The 17,131-nt window shown below is 46.8% G+C and overlaps 1 protein-coding gene and 1 pseudogene across 9 annotated transcripts in view; one reads left to right on the top strand and one right to left on the bottom strand.

The window, feature by feature from the left end:
* Positions 1–17,131, bottom strand: part of ADGRG1 (adhesion G protein-coupled receptor G1) — a 47,225-nt gene that overhangs the window by 10,686 nt on the left and 19,408 nt on the right. For 3 of the 9 annotated variants that reach the window (XM_090062804.1, XM_090062805.1, XM_090062806.1), the window contains 6 exons: positions 11,258–11,488; positions 5,363–5,460; positions 4,175–4,597; positions 2,584–2,710; positions 2,204–2,351; positions 280–408 (listed from right to left, as the gene is read on the bottom strand). In XM_090062804.1, coding sequence (XP_089918930.1) covers positions 280–408; positions 2,204–2,351; positions 2,584–2,710; positions 4,175–4,597; positions 5,363–5,402 — 867 coding nt within the window. In that variant the 5' untranslated portion in view covers positions 5,403–5,460; positions 11,258–11,488. Of the gene's footprint in view, positions 1–279; positions 409–2,203; positions 2,352–2,583; positions 2,711–4,174; positions 4,598–5,362; positions 5,461–6,352; positions 6,484–11,257; positions 11,489–17,131 lie in introns of those variants that run through there. The other 6 variants (XM_090062811.1, XM_090062807.1, XM_090062808.1 and 3 more) reach the window with 3 other exon arrangements.
* On the top strand, positions 16,836–16,927 carry LOC149857344 (small nucleolar RNA U3; annotated as a pseudogene).

Raw genomic sequence — 17,131 nt, 5'->3', positions numbered from 1 at the left:
AACAGTAGGAACCCCAGCTGGAACAGTAGGTCAGGATGCTTGGGTAGAGCTGGATCAGAGACCAGGACGGGTGAGCAGGATGGTCTGTAACAGGTTAGAGTCCTTGCTGATTGGCAGAACAGATGAGCAGGCCAAGAACAGCAGAGGAGAGGCTATGGAGATGCTGTGGGCGGGAGCTACCATCAACATTCACAGCTCCATTTTCCACAGCTCTGTTCCCCCTCCCTTTTACCCATAAGCACCAGATTCATACACAGCCCTGACTCAAGCTGTCATTACCTGGAAAAGGGACTGGCTGTTGATTTCCACCAGGAGCACTCTGGTTTCAGCAGCCTTTCCTCTGCCCTTGGCTTTTGCAAAGACAACACTGGGCATATTCATTTCAAATCCACGAACCTTTTTACCCGCCTGCAAAAGAAAGCAAAGCAACTCCTACTATTAGATGAGAGAGCACATGGACAGAGTGGGTAGGCTGGTGGGTTTAACGTTGCAGTTAAAGCAATGATGGCAACTTGTTTTTTTGTTTTTTTTTAAATATATGAATATAGTTCCCATCTTCTGAGGGTATTTATGAGGGTCTTTATGGCTAAGACAGGCCTGAGGGCAGCACCACCAAGTAAGCTTGGGAAGGCTCCTGTCTCTCTGCATTGCAAATGCATCTGCCTGCCTTTTTGCCCCTTTTAAGATAAGGTCCCCTCAACTTCTACCCTCCTCCCTGGGATAAAAAGGGGTTCCCAAGCCTACTCCCTCAATTATTACCTCACCTCATGCAGGAAGTGGAGAGGAGGTTCCCTTGCCTACCCCTTCCCAAAACAGGAGCCTGGGGAGTGAGGAAAGGGGCTGCTCTGATTGTTGCCCCCACCCTCTCCACCTCCATGGCTAGCCTAGCTCAGGGCTCCTCAGAAAAGAAGTCATGCTTCTTGCTATCAGTCATGGATGCAGCAGTAGCCTTCCCACTGTGCTATTGATGAATCCCTATTTGCAGGATCCTGAGCACAGCATGCAGGTGGGCTCTGCTGGGACGTGGGAGTGAGGTCACCATGGGAGCATGAGAGATGGGACCTGCAGCTAAATCTCAGCCAGTCAGTGTGAGTGATGTTCCAGAAAGTGCTGTCAAAGCTGCTAGTGGCAGAAAGTAAAAGCCTTTACTTCCTTTTAGCTTCTTGCAATTGTAGTAGTCCCAGCATAAGAACTTCCCTTTAACTACATCCAGTGACCAGACACAGGATGCGGGTCAGCCTGGGATGTGGTCAGAATCCTGTCTCTGCTGCAGATTGTGGCAGCGATGCAGCCATCTCTATGAACCAGCATTGTGAGGCTCCTTGTCTGTTATGTAAATGTCTGACTTAGGCTGATGGTAGTGTGTGTGGGGGAGCGGGCTCTGTACAGCTTTATGATGCTGTAAGTGGGCAGAGATCATACAAAATCCTTAGTGCACTAACACTGTATCAGGAATGCAGACCAGATTCCAAATTGACATATTAGGCACCTAAGTAGCACTTGGACATCTAAGGATCTAAGCACAATCCTATTCCACTTTGTGTTTAAAAGATTTTTCAAGCGGTGGCTGAGTACTCCTCACTGCTTTACTGACTTAGTCCAGTCAAGGATGAAGCCTGGTAAGAAAAGCAGTGGCATTTCAGGGTCTTGAGCATAATCATACTTAAACCTTTCAGGTATGTCTATACCGTGTTCTCAACATGTCCTGGTAAGAAGGCTCCTTCTCACCAAAGCCATGTTGGGGACTATTCCTTGGAATACTTGAAAGAAGATCCTAGAAATGCCCTGGGAGTGGCTTCACCATAACTTACCAGGTTTGGAACATGGAAGTTGGAGTTGGTGAGTGGGGGGAATGGTTGGCAGTGTCATCTCAGTGCTCACTAAGGATGTGATGTAGTGAGATGTCTTTGTGCCATTTCAGTACTGCCTAGATGGAAAGGGATCTGGCCCTCCATAAGCAATGGAGAGGGAGGAGCAGTTGGAAACACATTCCATGCAGGTCTGCAAGCCAAGCAGTTGTCCCAGTCCATGAAATATCTACAAGTAGAGCAGTCTCTGAAATCTGACAGAGAGGATCTCATTGCTGGTCACTGGTGTTGGAAGCTTTGTGCCTACAAAAGCCTCTGCTCAGTCTCTGGAGTCTTGTTTGGGTCTCTGAGCGTGAACTCACTCCCTTCTCCTCCCTGGGCCAACCAGCACTCACCTCCCATTCAGATGTGAAGGAAAGATTCTGAGAAGCCTTGTTGGGTCCCATCTTCCAAACAATTGCAGATATTGTTGTCTCCTTGAAAGCCTTATTCTCTCCTTCAAACTGTACTTTTTCTAGCTTCCCTTCCAAATGAAGAAGTTTCCTGTTGTGAAGGAAGGAACAGGGGTATGTCGGAGATGTTAGGATGGAGAAGACCCTGCCAGTGTTCTGAGGGCTACAGTAAACTGAGAGAAGGCAAGGGCTTTGGTCAGTGCTCCCTGCCCCTGGAAAAAAAAAAATACTACCTTCTGGCATTTGAGGCTCTATAGAAAATGATGGCATGAGGCCATGAACTGAGAAGAGAGGGCATGGAGACATCTGTGTACTGTACTCACTTATATTGTGATCTGGAGCTGCCAGTTCTTCCAATGGGCATAATAGTATTCTTCATGAATTTTGCTAAGTTACTTAATTCATGTTCAATGTCATGTACTTGAACACCGTGGTCTATATTTTCAGGACCTGATGTAAAATCAAAGGAGACAAAAATAAATGCCATGATCAGCCAGGCCTTGGAAACTTCAACTGGTTGTACTTGGATAGGCCAAAGTTGGCAAGTACAGCCCAGTAAGGGCTGATGAGTTTTGGGGAAGATTTTCCAAGGAATGTAGAAGCCATAGGGCATGTCTACACGTGCATTTATGCCAGCTTAAATTTACTGTACAGTAAACGGGAATAGGCCACTGTCTACATGTGCAGGCATTGAAGTTCATTAACACTGTGTGTAAACTGACTTGGAATTAAAGTCAGTCCCCCCCACCATGAGTGTTACTGTGCAGTGAAGCATCTACAGATGCATTACTGCACAGTAACTAATTGGGCATAAACTTGATACCTGAATGATGCAGGTATCAAATTTACACTCAACTCGGCATAAGTCACCATATTTACTGCGCTGTACAGGTGTGCATGTGTAGACTTATGCCCATAGTGTACAGTAATTTCAGTTACTGTGCAGTATATGTGCACGTGTAGACATGTCTGTAGTTCCCTAGTGGGATTTTTGAAAAGCACCATAGTTTCAATGGGAGTTGGGTCCCTCTGCACTTCATAAACTCCCAGTAAGAGTTATTAGGTGCCTTCAGAGGCAGACTAAACTTCAGAGACCTGCTATTTTAGGGCTGAACCATTGGAGACCCCAAGAAGCCCCTGCTTTCTATACAGAGTGCTCTTCCTCTTCTCCTATCCAATACTTAGGGAAAGCTCCTGGGCTGCTCTCCAGAACATGGCATTCTGGAGGGCATCCCACCCTGTGACAACTCCCAGAGCTGGCAGGTTCTTGTGGGGCTGACCTATACTAGAAATTAAAGGATGCTACTGGTGTACAGAAGCATCCACTGAAGGCCCCATACAGCTATAAACTGAGACTTCCAGGGCTGCTGAAGCCAGCACAACTGGTCGTTAGACATGTAGCTAGGTATACAGGACATTTCAGATAGATAAGATGCTGCTTTATGGCATACAAAGCACTTGCAACCATCTTTTCTAAAGCAGTCACTTACTGCAGATGCTCAAGCAGAGATGCTTTGGGCCGGCTTTCCAGTGGCACTGAAAGCCTGCTACTAAGATGATCTTAAGTGGAAGGAGATGCCAGACAGCTTAGGAAATCAAGCCCAAAGTGTTGCATGTCGCACCCAGAAACAGAGGGAACCCAAACCAATGGCCAATTAAAAAAAAAAAAACCAACAACATTCTTGGCTTCTATACTGGTTAGACCTGGAAACTAATTACCTAACTGGAAACTAATTACATAACTAATTATGTTTCCTACCAGAGGCTCAGCTGTATTTCACATCACCTGGGGTTTCCCCATCCATAGATAGACTTAGCCAGCCCTGCTTAGCTTACAAGACTGAATACTACAGGAAAGTTGAGATAGAGCTGTTGATGGTTTTGCCTATTGAAAAGAATGTTGATTAGTTTTACCTTTGAAAGAGAAAGAGTAATTAACTGCATTGCTAAGATCATTCTTTTGACCCTTTTCATAGGTGTACGACACATTGAACAGTATGGGAATGCGAGACGAGTTCCTTGGAGGGTTTGCTCTTAGAGAGCGGAGGGAAGAGTTTACATTTCTGCTCAGTGTATAATTGCTTTTTCCATATGTGATGTTGAAAAGTCCACTTCTTTGATACCCATAGAGGCAGAAATGATAAATTCCCAAATGGTCTGGCAAAGGTTCATTGGTGTTGCCTGGTATAAATGGTGCTTTTATGATCAGTTTGTCAGCGCTGTTGTCAATGGTGATGTTCTCTTTGTGAAACTCGCCAACAAGATAACTTCTCTGTGTTTGATTTCTTTCGGCACAAAATTGGAAGTCCTCATCTTGGCTCGTGCTTCTGTTGATCCCTGTGTTACATAAAAGCACAGAAAGTCTACCTCAGCATAGGGAGCTCCATGCTCTACGTTGCCCCAACATTATACACCTCCTTAGTGCTCCCATGCTATGCTGTTCTATCAGTTATTATTTGTATTACAGTAGGGCTCAAGACACCCCAGAAAGACTAAGCCCCATCATGCTAGGTACTGCATAAAAGAAGTCTGCCCCCTCTGTGAAAATCTTAGAACTCCTATATATGTGGAAATCCAGCGTGTTGGAGCAGAGCTCCATCACATGTATAGGTACCCTACGTGGCTCTCATCACTAAGGTATACGAGTGCCTCACTATCTTTAACCTACCTCTACAACACCCCTCTGAGGCAAAGAAGTAAAATTATCCCCATGTCTGAGGTGGAGAATGAAGGCACAGTAAGACCCAGATGCTTGTCCAGGATGATCAAGAGAAGCTGGGACTAGAACCTGCTCTCATCTGGCTAAAGCCCTCCTCCATCCCATGGACTATGACCCTAATCCTGTGCAGCTACTAGCTCCTGAAGTGCTGTGTAGGAACACCCTGACATGTCCTGGAGTGAGGAGGCAATTCAGTCTCTGTCACTTTGGGTCTCAGGGAACTTGAAGTCCCTGTCCCTCTCTTGCATTGTCTTCACAGACACAGACACCCCGAGAGATCTCACCAGTATATTTCCAGATTTGGAAAGTGTGTGCCTAGCAAAGGCCTGGCAAGGACAGCCCCACAGAGAATCAGAGAGATGGCAAATCCCCCAGAATCTTACCTTGCAACAGGAACACAAGGGCCAGAAAGAAGAAATTCATCCTGGCTAGTTCTCTTTGCTCTTGATTTTCCTCAGTGGGAGAGCCTATGCTTTAGTACCTAGAAGGACATAAAAGTAAAGCAAGTTTTTATGCAGAACACCAGGAGTATATCACTCATCCTCAGTGCAGATCTAGAACAGACAGCAATGCCTGTACTTCTGTTTCTATAACCTCAGCCTTGTGCTTAGTTGCGGAATACCACCAGGTGGGGGGAAGTGACAGAGGCAGGAAATATAATCCTTTAATAGTCAGGCACAAAACTGAACTGTTATTCAGTGTTTCAAAGCTACCTGAATAGGAATATGGAGATACGGAACTACAGCTCCACATTTTCAAAAGTAAGTAAGACAGCCCGCCACCAGAGGGAGATCTGGGTTCTGAAAACCAGGTGAAATTTAATTGAGGAACAGAAACAGCTTCATACAATGAGTGAAACAAAAGAAAGACTGATCCTTTAAAAAGGTGAAAGATTATACTTATATGAGCCAAAGAGATCCCTATAGAGATGTCACAGGGCGGGGACCCAGGAGCGGCTGTGATCTCTCCTGGTGCCCCTACCGTGCCAAGTTAGCTATCCAGCACCCTCGTTCTCACCCGCTGTAGCCGTGCCTGGCCCCCAGACCCCTCTTCTGGGTCTTGCGCCCCACTGGGGCTTCTTGCCTGCACCCACACCGGGCTCCTCCCAATATTGCCCCCACTGGGGTTGGGACCCCCAAAACACAGCGCCCTCTCCGGCACCAGGAATCCCCACCCCCCACCGGGGAGCTCCTATGAGGCCTCCTCCAACCCCTTATAGCCTCACCCGGTCCTCCAGTGTAACAACAACCAAAACCATCAGCCAATCGGCCCCAACTCAAACTCTAGCCTCCTGGCTTAAAACATAAACCCTAAGCCCTCTGGCTCATCATTATTTCCATCCCTGCCAGGGCTCCTCTGCCTCGTATCCTCACCCATAAGCTGCTCAGGTCATCAGGCTTCCCAACTCTGCCTACTCCCAGCACAGCTCTCTCTTTCACAGCTGCCAGAGGGGAACTGCCCCCTTAGCCTCAGCCTAGGCTGTGTATATAAGCCAGCTGACCTCTGGGGTTGCGCCAGTAACCCACACCTGTCCTTCTTCAGGAGCAGGCACTTCATTGTCCTGCGACAAGAGGGCTGAATTAGCACTGAGATTCACTGCACCATGGTGCCTGCCAGCAAGCCAGACAGAGTGCATGTTTCATTGTAGTTAGTCACTGAACAAAGAAAGCTTTCTCCTCTTGCCTCTTACAGTTCAGCTTAGCATATATTATCTGCATCAGCAGCAGTAACAAAAGCAAACCAAAACTGAGAAGGTGTTTGGCTAAACTTAGTATTTTATTTTCAGGATTTTCATTTTTGTACTTCAGCGGGTTGGAAATGAAGAGCTAAACTGACAGCTAGCATGGATCAGTGGGACACTGGTGAAATCAACAGAGCATTGCTGACTACTGCCAGCTGAGGACAGTTTTGAGCTACTTTGGGTCTAGTAAAATGGAGTACATCAATGGAGAAAAATGTGAGGGAGTCACACTATCCATAAAGAAAAGAGAACAAGGTACAGACAAAATGAATAGCCTATGGATAGATGGAAGGAATGGCGTGTTCTCCAGAGAATGCATGAATTGTTAATGTTAGTGGACAGCTCTGGATGGCAAGTCCCTGCAGCAGCAGTTCTCTGTTTATCACAGAGCAGCCACATTTACACACACTGTCCTGCCAACAAGTCTTCATGCTAAATTAACAGGAACACCCTAGGGGCGAGAAGGGCAGTTTGGTTCCCATTGCCTGGTCCAGCCTTGGCTTCCCTTCTGCCAAGTCTGCCAGTTTCATCTGCAATTTGTGTAGCAGAAACTCTCATCATTGGGAACTTTGGTCTGGCTGCCCAACTTGTCCCATCAGCTAGTAACAGCAACTGGGTCCCCAGGCTGGACTGGGGCACCAGGATTTGATTCTCATTGAAACTAAGGCCATGTGCAGACATTACACTTTTACTGGTAAATGATCAGAAACTTGGAGGAATCTGACCGACCTGCCCTCTCCACCTACCAAAGGGTGAATGTGTGTGCCATTCACTGCCGATCTAAACTACGCCATTTACAGAAAACTATGCACCTTAAATTAATTCTGCCTTGAGCTTTTTGAATGTCTGTACCTAGCCTGAGGCATTTACACTTACCCATCAGGCTGCAAAAGTGACAGAAGGGGACCTTTGTATAAATGAGAATTGGATTCCTCTATTTCTCATTGCTAATATCCTAAACCAGAGATGGGCAAAATATGGCCTGCAGGCTGGATCTGGCTATTTCCAAGCCATTCTATCCAGCCTGCCGGGCCCCCTCAAATTTAGAAAATTAATTATTATCTTCCCCTGGCTGCCTGTCAAAGATGAAAAGGCACTAGAGGCAGCAGGACCCAGGGGGAGCCAGCAGCAGGACCCAGAAGCAAGGCCCGTCCTGCTCTGCCCCCCCTGCTACCCCCCCATTCCTAATACCATGCCCCCCGCCCCCCACCCAAGAGTGAAACTTAGCTAAGAATGCTGACAATGACCCTAGTCCTTGGTAGGAGTGGCAGAAGCATGGGGTGGGGGCTGGTAGGGGCTCTATGGAACTGAGCCAGGCTGTGCCAGCAGGGAGTGGAGGGAGTCAGCCCAGCTCCATAGAGCACCTGCTAGCCCAGGCCCCCTGCTCCTGCTGCCCCACCCTGGGCCCCCACTGACCCTGGCCCCGGCGCACCAGCTCAGGCACTGCGCTCCTGCCTAGTTGTTGCTGCGTTTCTGCTTCCTTGTACCTGCTACCGACACTTCCCCACTTCCCCCCACTGACACTGCTTGTCTCCACCCTGCCCCCCACCACCCGCCAGCCACTCCAGCATCATGTGGTTCCTGGCTGCATCACCAGAACCACAGGATGCAATAGGAGCTGGCCTGGCCCAGCCCCTGTGATTCTCTGCTGGCTCTATGCGGTGTCAACTGGGCCAACTCCTGCTGCGTTCTGCAGACCATGCAGCTGGGAAACATGTGGTGCCAGCATGGCTGGCAGGGCGGGGGGTGGGGAAGCAGTGGGCAGGAATGTAGGGAAGTGGTGGCAGACACGAGGAGGAAGTGTCGGTGAGTGGGCAGGCGGGTGCATGGGGCCTGTGCTGGTGTCCCAGGGCCAGGACCACAGAGACCCAGAGCAGGCAAGAGTGCTGGCAGGGGTTCTGTGGTGGCAATGAGGGAGAGGTATGTGTGTATGTGTGTGTTTGTGTGTATGTGATGTTTGTAGGGCAAGTCCCACATGCACGCCCCACCATACACACATGTACCCTCCCCTTGCACTGCCATAAACATGCACCCACACACCCCATACCCACACCCCCTCACACACTCCAGCCACCCTCTCCCTCCACAAGAGTAAGACATCATTTTAAGCTAGTATACAATCACTTCTATGTACACTATGCAAACACATGTAAGTCAGGACAAAAATATTTTTTGAAATCAAATTAATGAATGTTGTAGTAGACATTTGATTTTTAGACTATAATTTGGTATTTCTGGTTCCAAGACGACAAAACCCCTTGCTGAAAAGAGTACTTCCAGGGGCAAGAGGAGGGGCTTCTGGTGGCAAAGGTCAGGGGTTGGAGGGCAGGACTTCCAGTCCCAAGTTTCCAACCAGGGGGTGGGCGCCTGTCAAGGAGCGGGGCTGCCCATAGAGACCTCAACAGCTTGCCAAAACTTGCCCTCCACCTGAAATGATTGCCTGCCCCTGTCCTAAACTCATGAGTCCCCCTTAGCTATATTAAAGTCACAGAGCCTGATTTACACCAGTGCAAATCAGGTGTAACTCTCCTGGGGTTTGTGTACACAGAGAGGTTAGTCTGCAGTAAACAAGGGTACAAAATTACAATGCACTAGCTTCCTCAGCATGAATTGCCTTTGTGGATACTGTTAGGCCAGACTGACCCTGTAGCTTACTTGAGACTGAGGGCACCTACACATGTGCCTGACACCTACTCTGACACGTGCTAATTATCATGTGTCAGAGCAGAGCAGAGCAGACTCAATTAATTCCCCTTCTGCTAATTAGCATGCTCCAGCTGCCTCAGTGTCACATGTACCCAGTGCACCCACATTTCAAAATGGAGGTAAGGGCGCTTTAACTAAAACTTGTTGAACGAGCTTTAGTTAAAGTGCCCCCACCGCCATTTTGAAGTGTGGGATACTGAATACACGAGATTCTGCAGGTGCTTTAGTTAGAATGATTCCCAAGAACCGCTCTAATTAACTGCCCCACCCCCAACTGTGCAGCGTGTATAAAGACACCCTGAGTGTCCACATGGGGAGTTGATGTGGAGTAACTAATCTCATACCTGCCTTATCACAACCAAACTTCCCCCTGTGGAGAAACCATTGGGATCTGTGGAGACTCTGTAAAACTGGTAGCTCCATTAGATCCAGTGAAGTTCTTCCTTATCTAAACTGTGTTACTGAGGAGAAAATCCAACCTGTGGAACTTCTCATCCAGACATTAGAAAGAAGTCATATCTGTTGGTATCCCCAACAGATATGGTATCCCCAGTTCAGTAAGAACAGGAAAGTGGTTTTACCTCTGTATATGGATGGCACTGCTGAGACTGAAAATGAAAAAGTGTACAGTTCTGCTGCAGATGTACTAAAAGAGATGCTGAAAAACTGGAGAGGATGTGAAAAAAGAGCCACATAAACTATTTGACGGCTGGAGAAAATGCCTAACAGCAAAAGATTTAAAGAGCTCTTTAGTTCTTTCTGTGTTTATCAGAGAAAGTGACAGATGATTTGATTTGACAGTGCATACGTACTTTCTAGGGTTAAAATGCTGGGAACTCAGGGGCTTTTGAATGCTAGTGGTGAATGGCATAACAAGAATCAGCAGTTAGAAATATAGCAGAGAACCTCAAAATTTGATCTAAAATGCAAATTTTGAACATGGTGATTAATTACAGGAACAAACTGCAAAGGGTTGGAGGGTACAGACAGCTGTAACAACTGAACACAGTGTGCACATCAGGGGGATTTTGCTTTATTCTGATAATTCTGCCATATGCCCCTGTTGGCCTTCACATTGGCCTTCTATAACATCAAGAATAGAATTTGGCCTACGCCCTATAACCTCAGTCCTAACCCACTGGGGATTTGAAGTATCAATAATAGGAACAAATGATCATTCCATATACACATTATTTCTTGCATACTGCAAGTGTCATCATGCTCCAGTTCAGCCAGTGCTTCTATACGCAACATTTCTGCCACAGCTGTGTTTCTATGACTACTATGCTGCATTACATCTGATTTCTGGCTGGCTCCTATTTTTCCTTCCTCCTATTTTGATTCGCAGCAACCCTGAAATTATACTGAGACAAAATCAAGCACAAGAGAGGAACAGAATGTCCTGACAGCTGTGCAGTGGCTTATGCAAACTAAGCTGCTGGTTTCAGTCCCGATCCTACAGGACATTTAGCCACAACACAAAACCTGCTGCTGCAACTGGCTATAGTTTTCCTCTGGCTCTAGACAGGTTAGACTATAACTTTTCCTTCATAGGATTTTTCTTCTTCTTTTATGCAGCTGGCTATTGTCAGATTTGGGATTTGGGACTGGACTGTGCACTGGTCTTTTTTTATGCTCCTTGAAGGATGTTCTCTCTCTCTACAAGCTGTGCAACCTTATTGGTAACTTCAGCCAAGATGCCAAGTGCCAGTGGGCCATAGGGACACCAGCTGGTAGGTGCTAGGAAACCTTGCATTCCTAAGGGCAGTGAGCAATAGGAAGCCCCCTGTCCTCAAACTACCAAATGCCCTTTACAGGAAGACCAGCTCACGGATTCTTTGTCAGTTGTGCATGCCCGTTCATTCTTTTTTTCCTGTCAAAGAATGTGATTTTTTCCTCGAACACTTTTTCCCTTGTTCTATTGCTCTCGTTCTCCAAGGCAGCAAGGTCTCACAACAGGTTCTTTGCATCTTGTAGTGAAGCCTTGCTCTCAGATACTAAAACCAACCATCACAGTCTTGTTTATTGCTTGAAGTGCTGAAACATTTAACGTGAGTGCAACCTAAAAATGGAAGAGCAGAAGAAAGGAAAAGGGAGAGAAAGCAGTAAGCTACAGGCAGAAACTTTATACAGCCTGCTAGTTGATGGTGGGGGTTTAGGATTGTGACACCCCCAGAGAATATTACGGCTGTTGTTATTTTATTAAAGCAGTGGCCCAAAGCCCCAGCTGGGAATCATGATGCCAGATCCTCAAATTCCTAGATCCTCAAGGACAGAGCCCTGCCAGTTTGTTCTTTCCCTCACCTCCCACTCCTGCCTGCACAACATAGCTCAGTCAGTGTGTTACCTACTCCTTTCCCAGAATCTCACATCAGACTTTGCGGCCAGACCTCCTTTCCACATAACTAATATAAAACTTTGTTGTGAGGCTGTATTCATATTTTCTCGACTGATGTTCTGGGTGTGATTGGAATCCTGCTCACACTGGTGCAAATCAGGAATAACTCTCCACCTTGTGGATTATGTAATACATCATTACATAAAAATAGGAACTATATATGTATGTTGTTGCTGGTAACCTTGTATAAAGACAGACTTGCAAGGCCAAACTCCATGTTTTGGCTGATTTAAGCAGGAAAGCACTGAGTACATAAACTAGCTGAAATCCATTACCATAAAGAATGGCATTCAATGTCAAGAGTGAAAAAGCTGATAATTTATGAAGAGCCAATCCTAGTTAAATAGCAAATGTGGTATTATCTTCTTATAAAGTCTTCACTAATGGGGGCAGGTGGGAGGGGTGGAACTGTGGGCATCTTCATGATCCACCCCTTTCATTAACATATACTTAATCAAATTGTAGAAAGATGCATTCCATTAATTATTCTATATCTGTGATTGTAAACCTGGAGAAGACTGGAGGGGAATATTGTCGCAGAAACTGAACAACTAACAAGGACTCATGGGCTCCTGTAGTACTGTCTTCACCCATCCTCTCAGGGAAGAGTATGTTTTTGCATTTCCGTTGCCCGATCTGAATGCCAGTTAAATGTTTGTTTAGCTTTCCAATAAAACAGTCTCTTGAGAACAGACAGGAGTGCTCAATCTCTATTTCAGGGCCCTGCCCAAAAAAGTAAGTTCCCTTTGTCTCAGTTTGGGGACAAAGGGCTTCCCTGCAAACTCCATTGGTATCAGCTGAATTTTACTGGTAGAAATCCAATGAAATGGAAATTAGACCCATGCCCTCTGGACTCCAGTGAAATCAATGATAAAGCCTTTTGCACACTTCAGAAAAGCCAGGATTTCCTCCCTGTCTTGCATGAGGGGCCATCTGCCCTGTGGTTCACATGAGGATTCCCTGCTGTTTGGATGCCACCACCACCTTTTCGAAGCAGAATCACTAGCCCCTAGCTGAACCACCCTGCTTATAGCACCAAAAGCATCTGAGCCCTTGGCCCCTTGGATGTGCCTATGTCTCCCTTCATCTGCACTGCTGCTGGCAGGCTGGCTGTACCCAGAAGAACCAAGGCTTTATTATTAGTTTCGGAAAGAATGACTTGCACCCCCTGTCCATAGCATGATGGCACAGCATGCACATGAGGGATAAAGGGAAGAGGAATAGACAATAGTTAGGTAAGAGAGAAAATTTAAAACAAGCAAACCATGCCTTCAGCCACTGCTACACAGTGGTCTTTCTGACATTGCTAGTCTCCACCAGCACAGCAAAACCCCCCAGATTGCAAAATGTTCTGTTCAAAGAGCTGGCATTCCTGGACTGAAAGCCAGCAAAGTCTCCTTACTAACATGCAACCTTCACATGAACCAGATACTGCTTAACCCCTGGGGTGCATTACCCTGTAGGTTATTTTTAAATGCGTTTAATTTAGCTAACCACAAAGAAAAACAGTACTGATCAGCAGTGCAGACAGAAGCCACCCTATAGCAAGGCCACAGCTTGGAAACTCTGGCTTATTACAAGTGTCACTTTGCTTAATGCTGTCTCTCACCATTTTACTTTTCATTCCATCCAGGAAGAACACACATCAACTGCAGAAACTTCCTTAGCCTAACAAAGGGGTTTTGAACCCGAAAGCTTGTTTAAAAAATGTTCTGCAACTATTTAAGTTGGTCTAATAAAAGGTATCAGATTCACCCAAAGAACTTTGTCTGCCTATGTCTTTAGACCAACATGGCTACCACCTAGACCCCTGTCTCACTATTTGCACTATTAGCTGTGCCAGGATGGGAGGCACAGGACAGGCAAGCAGCTGTTTTGAAACAGTATTGGATAGGGAATGCTGGCTGTAAGGCTTTCCCAGGGAGAGTGCTGGGGGCAGGAATTGATCTGTCTGCTGAGTTCACATAATCTCTCTGGGTGCTTGCCCATGTTTCATCTCTCCTGTTACCATATTACACTTTTCCTGTGTCCACATGACAAAAATCACCATTAAGCTAGCTAAATAGCGTCTGTGTATCCATGTTGTCTGCTGATTTTATCATTTTAGATTTTTTTAACTGTGAAAATTTAAAACACCTCCGACATGTTTTATTTTTAGCTCCTGAATTTCTTCCGTGAGAGGTTTTTTAATCATTTTAAATTTTCAATGTGAATCTGACTCAGTCCCAAAAATGTGATTTTCCCTGCTTTGCAACTATTACGCCAACAGGTGCTGCTTGGGTTAACTCAGTAATCCATGGAAATCCATTGACTCTCTGTTGTAATACTTCAACAAGACTCCAGGGGCTAATCTTGCAAATTTTTACTGATTGATTTAGTTCAAGGTTCAGATTAATGAAAAATACAACTTTTTTGGATTTTAAAAAAAAATGTTCCCTGTGTTCGCATGTACTTCATGGCAAAGATCAAATTGTTGTGTCAGGCAGTTCAGCCCAATTAAAATTACTTTTTCCTGGACTGGGTTTTTGGTTTGGCAGAACTCATGGGGCAGGTCAGAAGTGAAGGGGACTGGCAGGGCTGGGAGGGTAGGGGTAACCCGGGTGATAAAGGTAATGATACCCCCTCTCCACTTGAAGGGGTTTAGCAGGTGCTAGTGTGCTATGGGAGGGGTAGCCGTTTATGGGGGAGCAGCTCTCCTCCTATGCCTTATAGAGCCGAGACCAACTGGAACTTAACCATATACCATTTAGGGAAAGAACAGGGTGAAATATAAACACATATGCAGGGGGCAAGGGGACCCTGGGAGATAATGGCACCCCCCCCTCCAAGCACCTGGGGCAGGGGGAGAGAGAAACCAGGGGAGCAGAGGGGAGTCACAGGGATTTTAGGTGAACATGCACATATAACAGAGACAAATAAAAAACAGACTTGAGGCGCAGGGTTCACAGGTTTCCCAAAATATGAAGCGCAGATCCCACAAAATTTAAGGCATAGGTATCCCAGTGGGGCAGGGTAAAAGAGGTGAAGGGAACCCACTCCCCAGTGGGGATTCCCTCTTGCAAGCACTTCAACCCTCTGGTGCTTTGGCTGGGAATTGAAACCAGGTCTCCCATGTGGCAGGCAAAAGCTACAGTGCTGACTCCAGCTCCAGGTTCTAGTGCCTCCAGGATCCTCCACGTGCTGTCTGCACACCAAGCTGCCTGGCTTCATGACCAGGGTGGGGGTGGGGAGGGGTTGGAAAGAAACCAAGCTGCCACCCGCAGCTCAGGGCTTTGATCCCTCCGGGACCCACTGCACACTGCTCCTGGGAGGGTAGGGGGCTGTGGATCAGGAGTGAAGGGCCCCAGCAGTGTATGATGAGGGCTGTGCTAAACTGTTATATGTGACCATTGCACCCAGCTCTGGGGTGTATCTCAGCCCTCCCCATATGCTGTTACAGCCGAAAGCTAGGGCTACCCCATGCCATGACTGTGGCACTGAGGGATACTCTTGGACACCCCTGACCACATGAGCTGGATCAGAAAGAATTTCCAGCTGTAATCCCAGCCCAAAGAACAGCTCAGTTCCAGGAAAATGAGAAAACTAGAAAAACCAGAGACACGGCATCTGGTGGCCCAAGAAAGATTTCCACCTTTAATGCCAGCCCAAAAGAAATTCCTTATTTGAGCCTGTATACTTAGTACAGTGGCCACGGGGAGGCTGTCAGTTGGCAGCCTTGCATGAACAAATCGGGCTTTGGGCTGGGCAAGTCTCTGGTCAGAGATGTCCAGGAGAATCCTCCAGTGTCACAGAGGCATGGTGTGGGGTGACCCAAGAAGAACTTCCAGCCATAATCCCAGCCCAAAACTGGTTCCTCATTCAAGTCCATATACTTAGTACAGTGGGCGTGGGGGGTGTCAGCTGGCAGCCTGGCATGCACAAACCATGCTTTGGGCTGGGCAGGACTGTGGTCAGGGTTCTCTGGGTTCGCTGTGTGGTGCACATGTTCCTTGACCTTCAGTAGAGGCAGGCAGCTTGAAATCCAGGAAGCCTGGGGCATCCCAAAACAGTGGCCACTCACTGTGAGCACAGGGTCCCACACAGCCACAGGCCTGGGCACAGTGGGGACTGGCAGGAAATTTTGCAAGTGAAATGTTTCTGGGACCTCAGAAATGTTGTGGGGTTCTTGACTGATGAACAGGCAAATAAAGTCCATGGCTCACCAAGTGCAAGTCATAAATAAGCAGGCTTTTGCCAATTCTGGGAGAGAACCCCAACACGTAGTACTGGATGCATGTGGTACAGGTCAGGTAGCTCTGGGTAATTAATCATGGAATAGGCCTTTGGCATACCAGAAGGTAATGCAGGAATGGGGATTTGTCTCTGTGGACTGCTTGCTAGGGCTTGGCTTCCTCTATTCCTAATGGGGTAAGCGACAAGAAAACAGTAATATTGCTGGCCCTAGAACAGTCACATCACAGAAATCTGCTTCTAGAAGAGGAAACTATATGGCTTATTGAACTGGGCTGGTGTCTGTTCAAACTCCTGGAAAGTCAGGTTCGGAAGTCTGCCTAAAGACACAGACTGTTGAGAGCTGTAATCTGAGCTGTGGGGGAACCAGAATTGACAATGAAATGATCCCTGAAAGTACAGGGATCAGGCAAATAGGGTTACTGTGAAATGCTGATAGGACAACTGCATTGTCAGATTTCAAGTCTCCCTGCAGAAAGCAGACCCAGCCAGGGTCCTTGGACTCTGCGGCGTAACAAGATGAAACCATGTCTGACTATATGAAAATAAAAATAAATAAATACAATTGCTCAATCAAAAAAAGCATGGTCACAGACTTTTCACACTTTGGGGTGCCTCTCACTTCCAACCTGCAGCCCCTGCCCCCCAGCCCTGCCAGTGCCCTCATCCAGGGGCCCAGCCAAAAATCAGCTTCATTGGAGCACTATTAATGCAGACAAATCAGTTCAAAGGGGGTCTGGATTTTTGGTTGTAGCCGTGTTGGTCTAAGGACACAGGTAGGCAGACTGTACTTCCAGGGATCATTTCTATAGTTGGTGACTAGAGAAATGTGTCCAAAAGTGATATCTTTTATTAGACCAACTGAGTAGTTGGAAAAAAAAGTTCTTGGCAAGCTTTCAGGTGCAGTCACCTTTTTCAGCCATGGGGAGTCTCTGCTGTTCTGAGACTCCCAGGAATGAGGGAAGCTAAAAGTGTAGCATGATGTCAGTGAAAATGTAAATAGGGTTGGCACTCCAGGATTTGACCAGTCCCTCAACTGGTTTTATAGGTTCTGTTGAGGAATCTTATGGTAATGTT

The sequence above is a fragment of the Crocodylus siamensis genome, chromosome 9, assembly GCF_052110815.1.
Source record: "Crocodylus siamensis isolate JL-2025a chromosome 9, ASM5211081v1, whole genome shotgun sequence".
Classification (NCBI taxonomy): Eukaryota; Metazoa; Chordata; order Crocodylia; family Crocodylidae; genus Crocodylus; species Crocodylus siamensis.
This window is presented reverse-complemented; position numbering and strand designations above follow the sequence as displayed.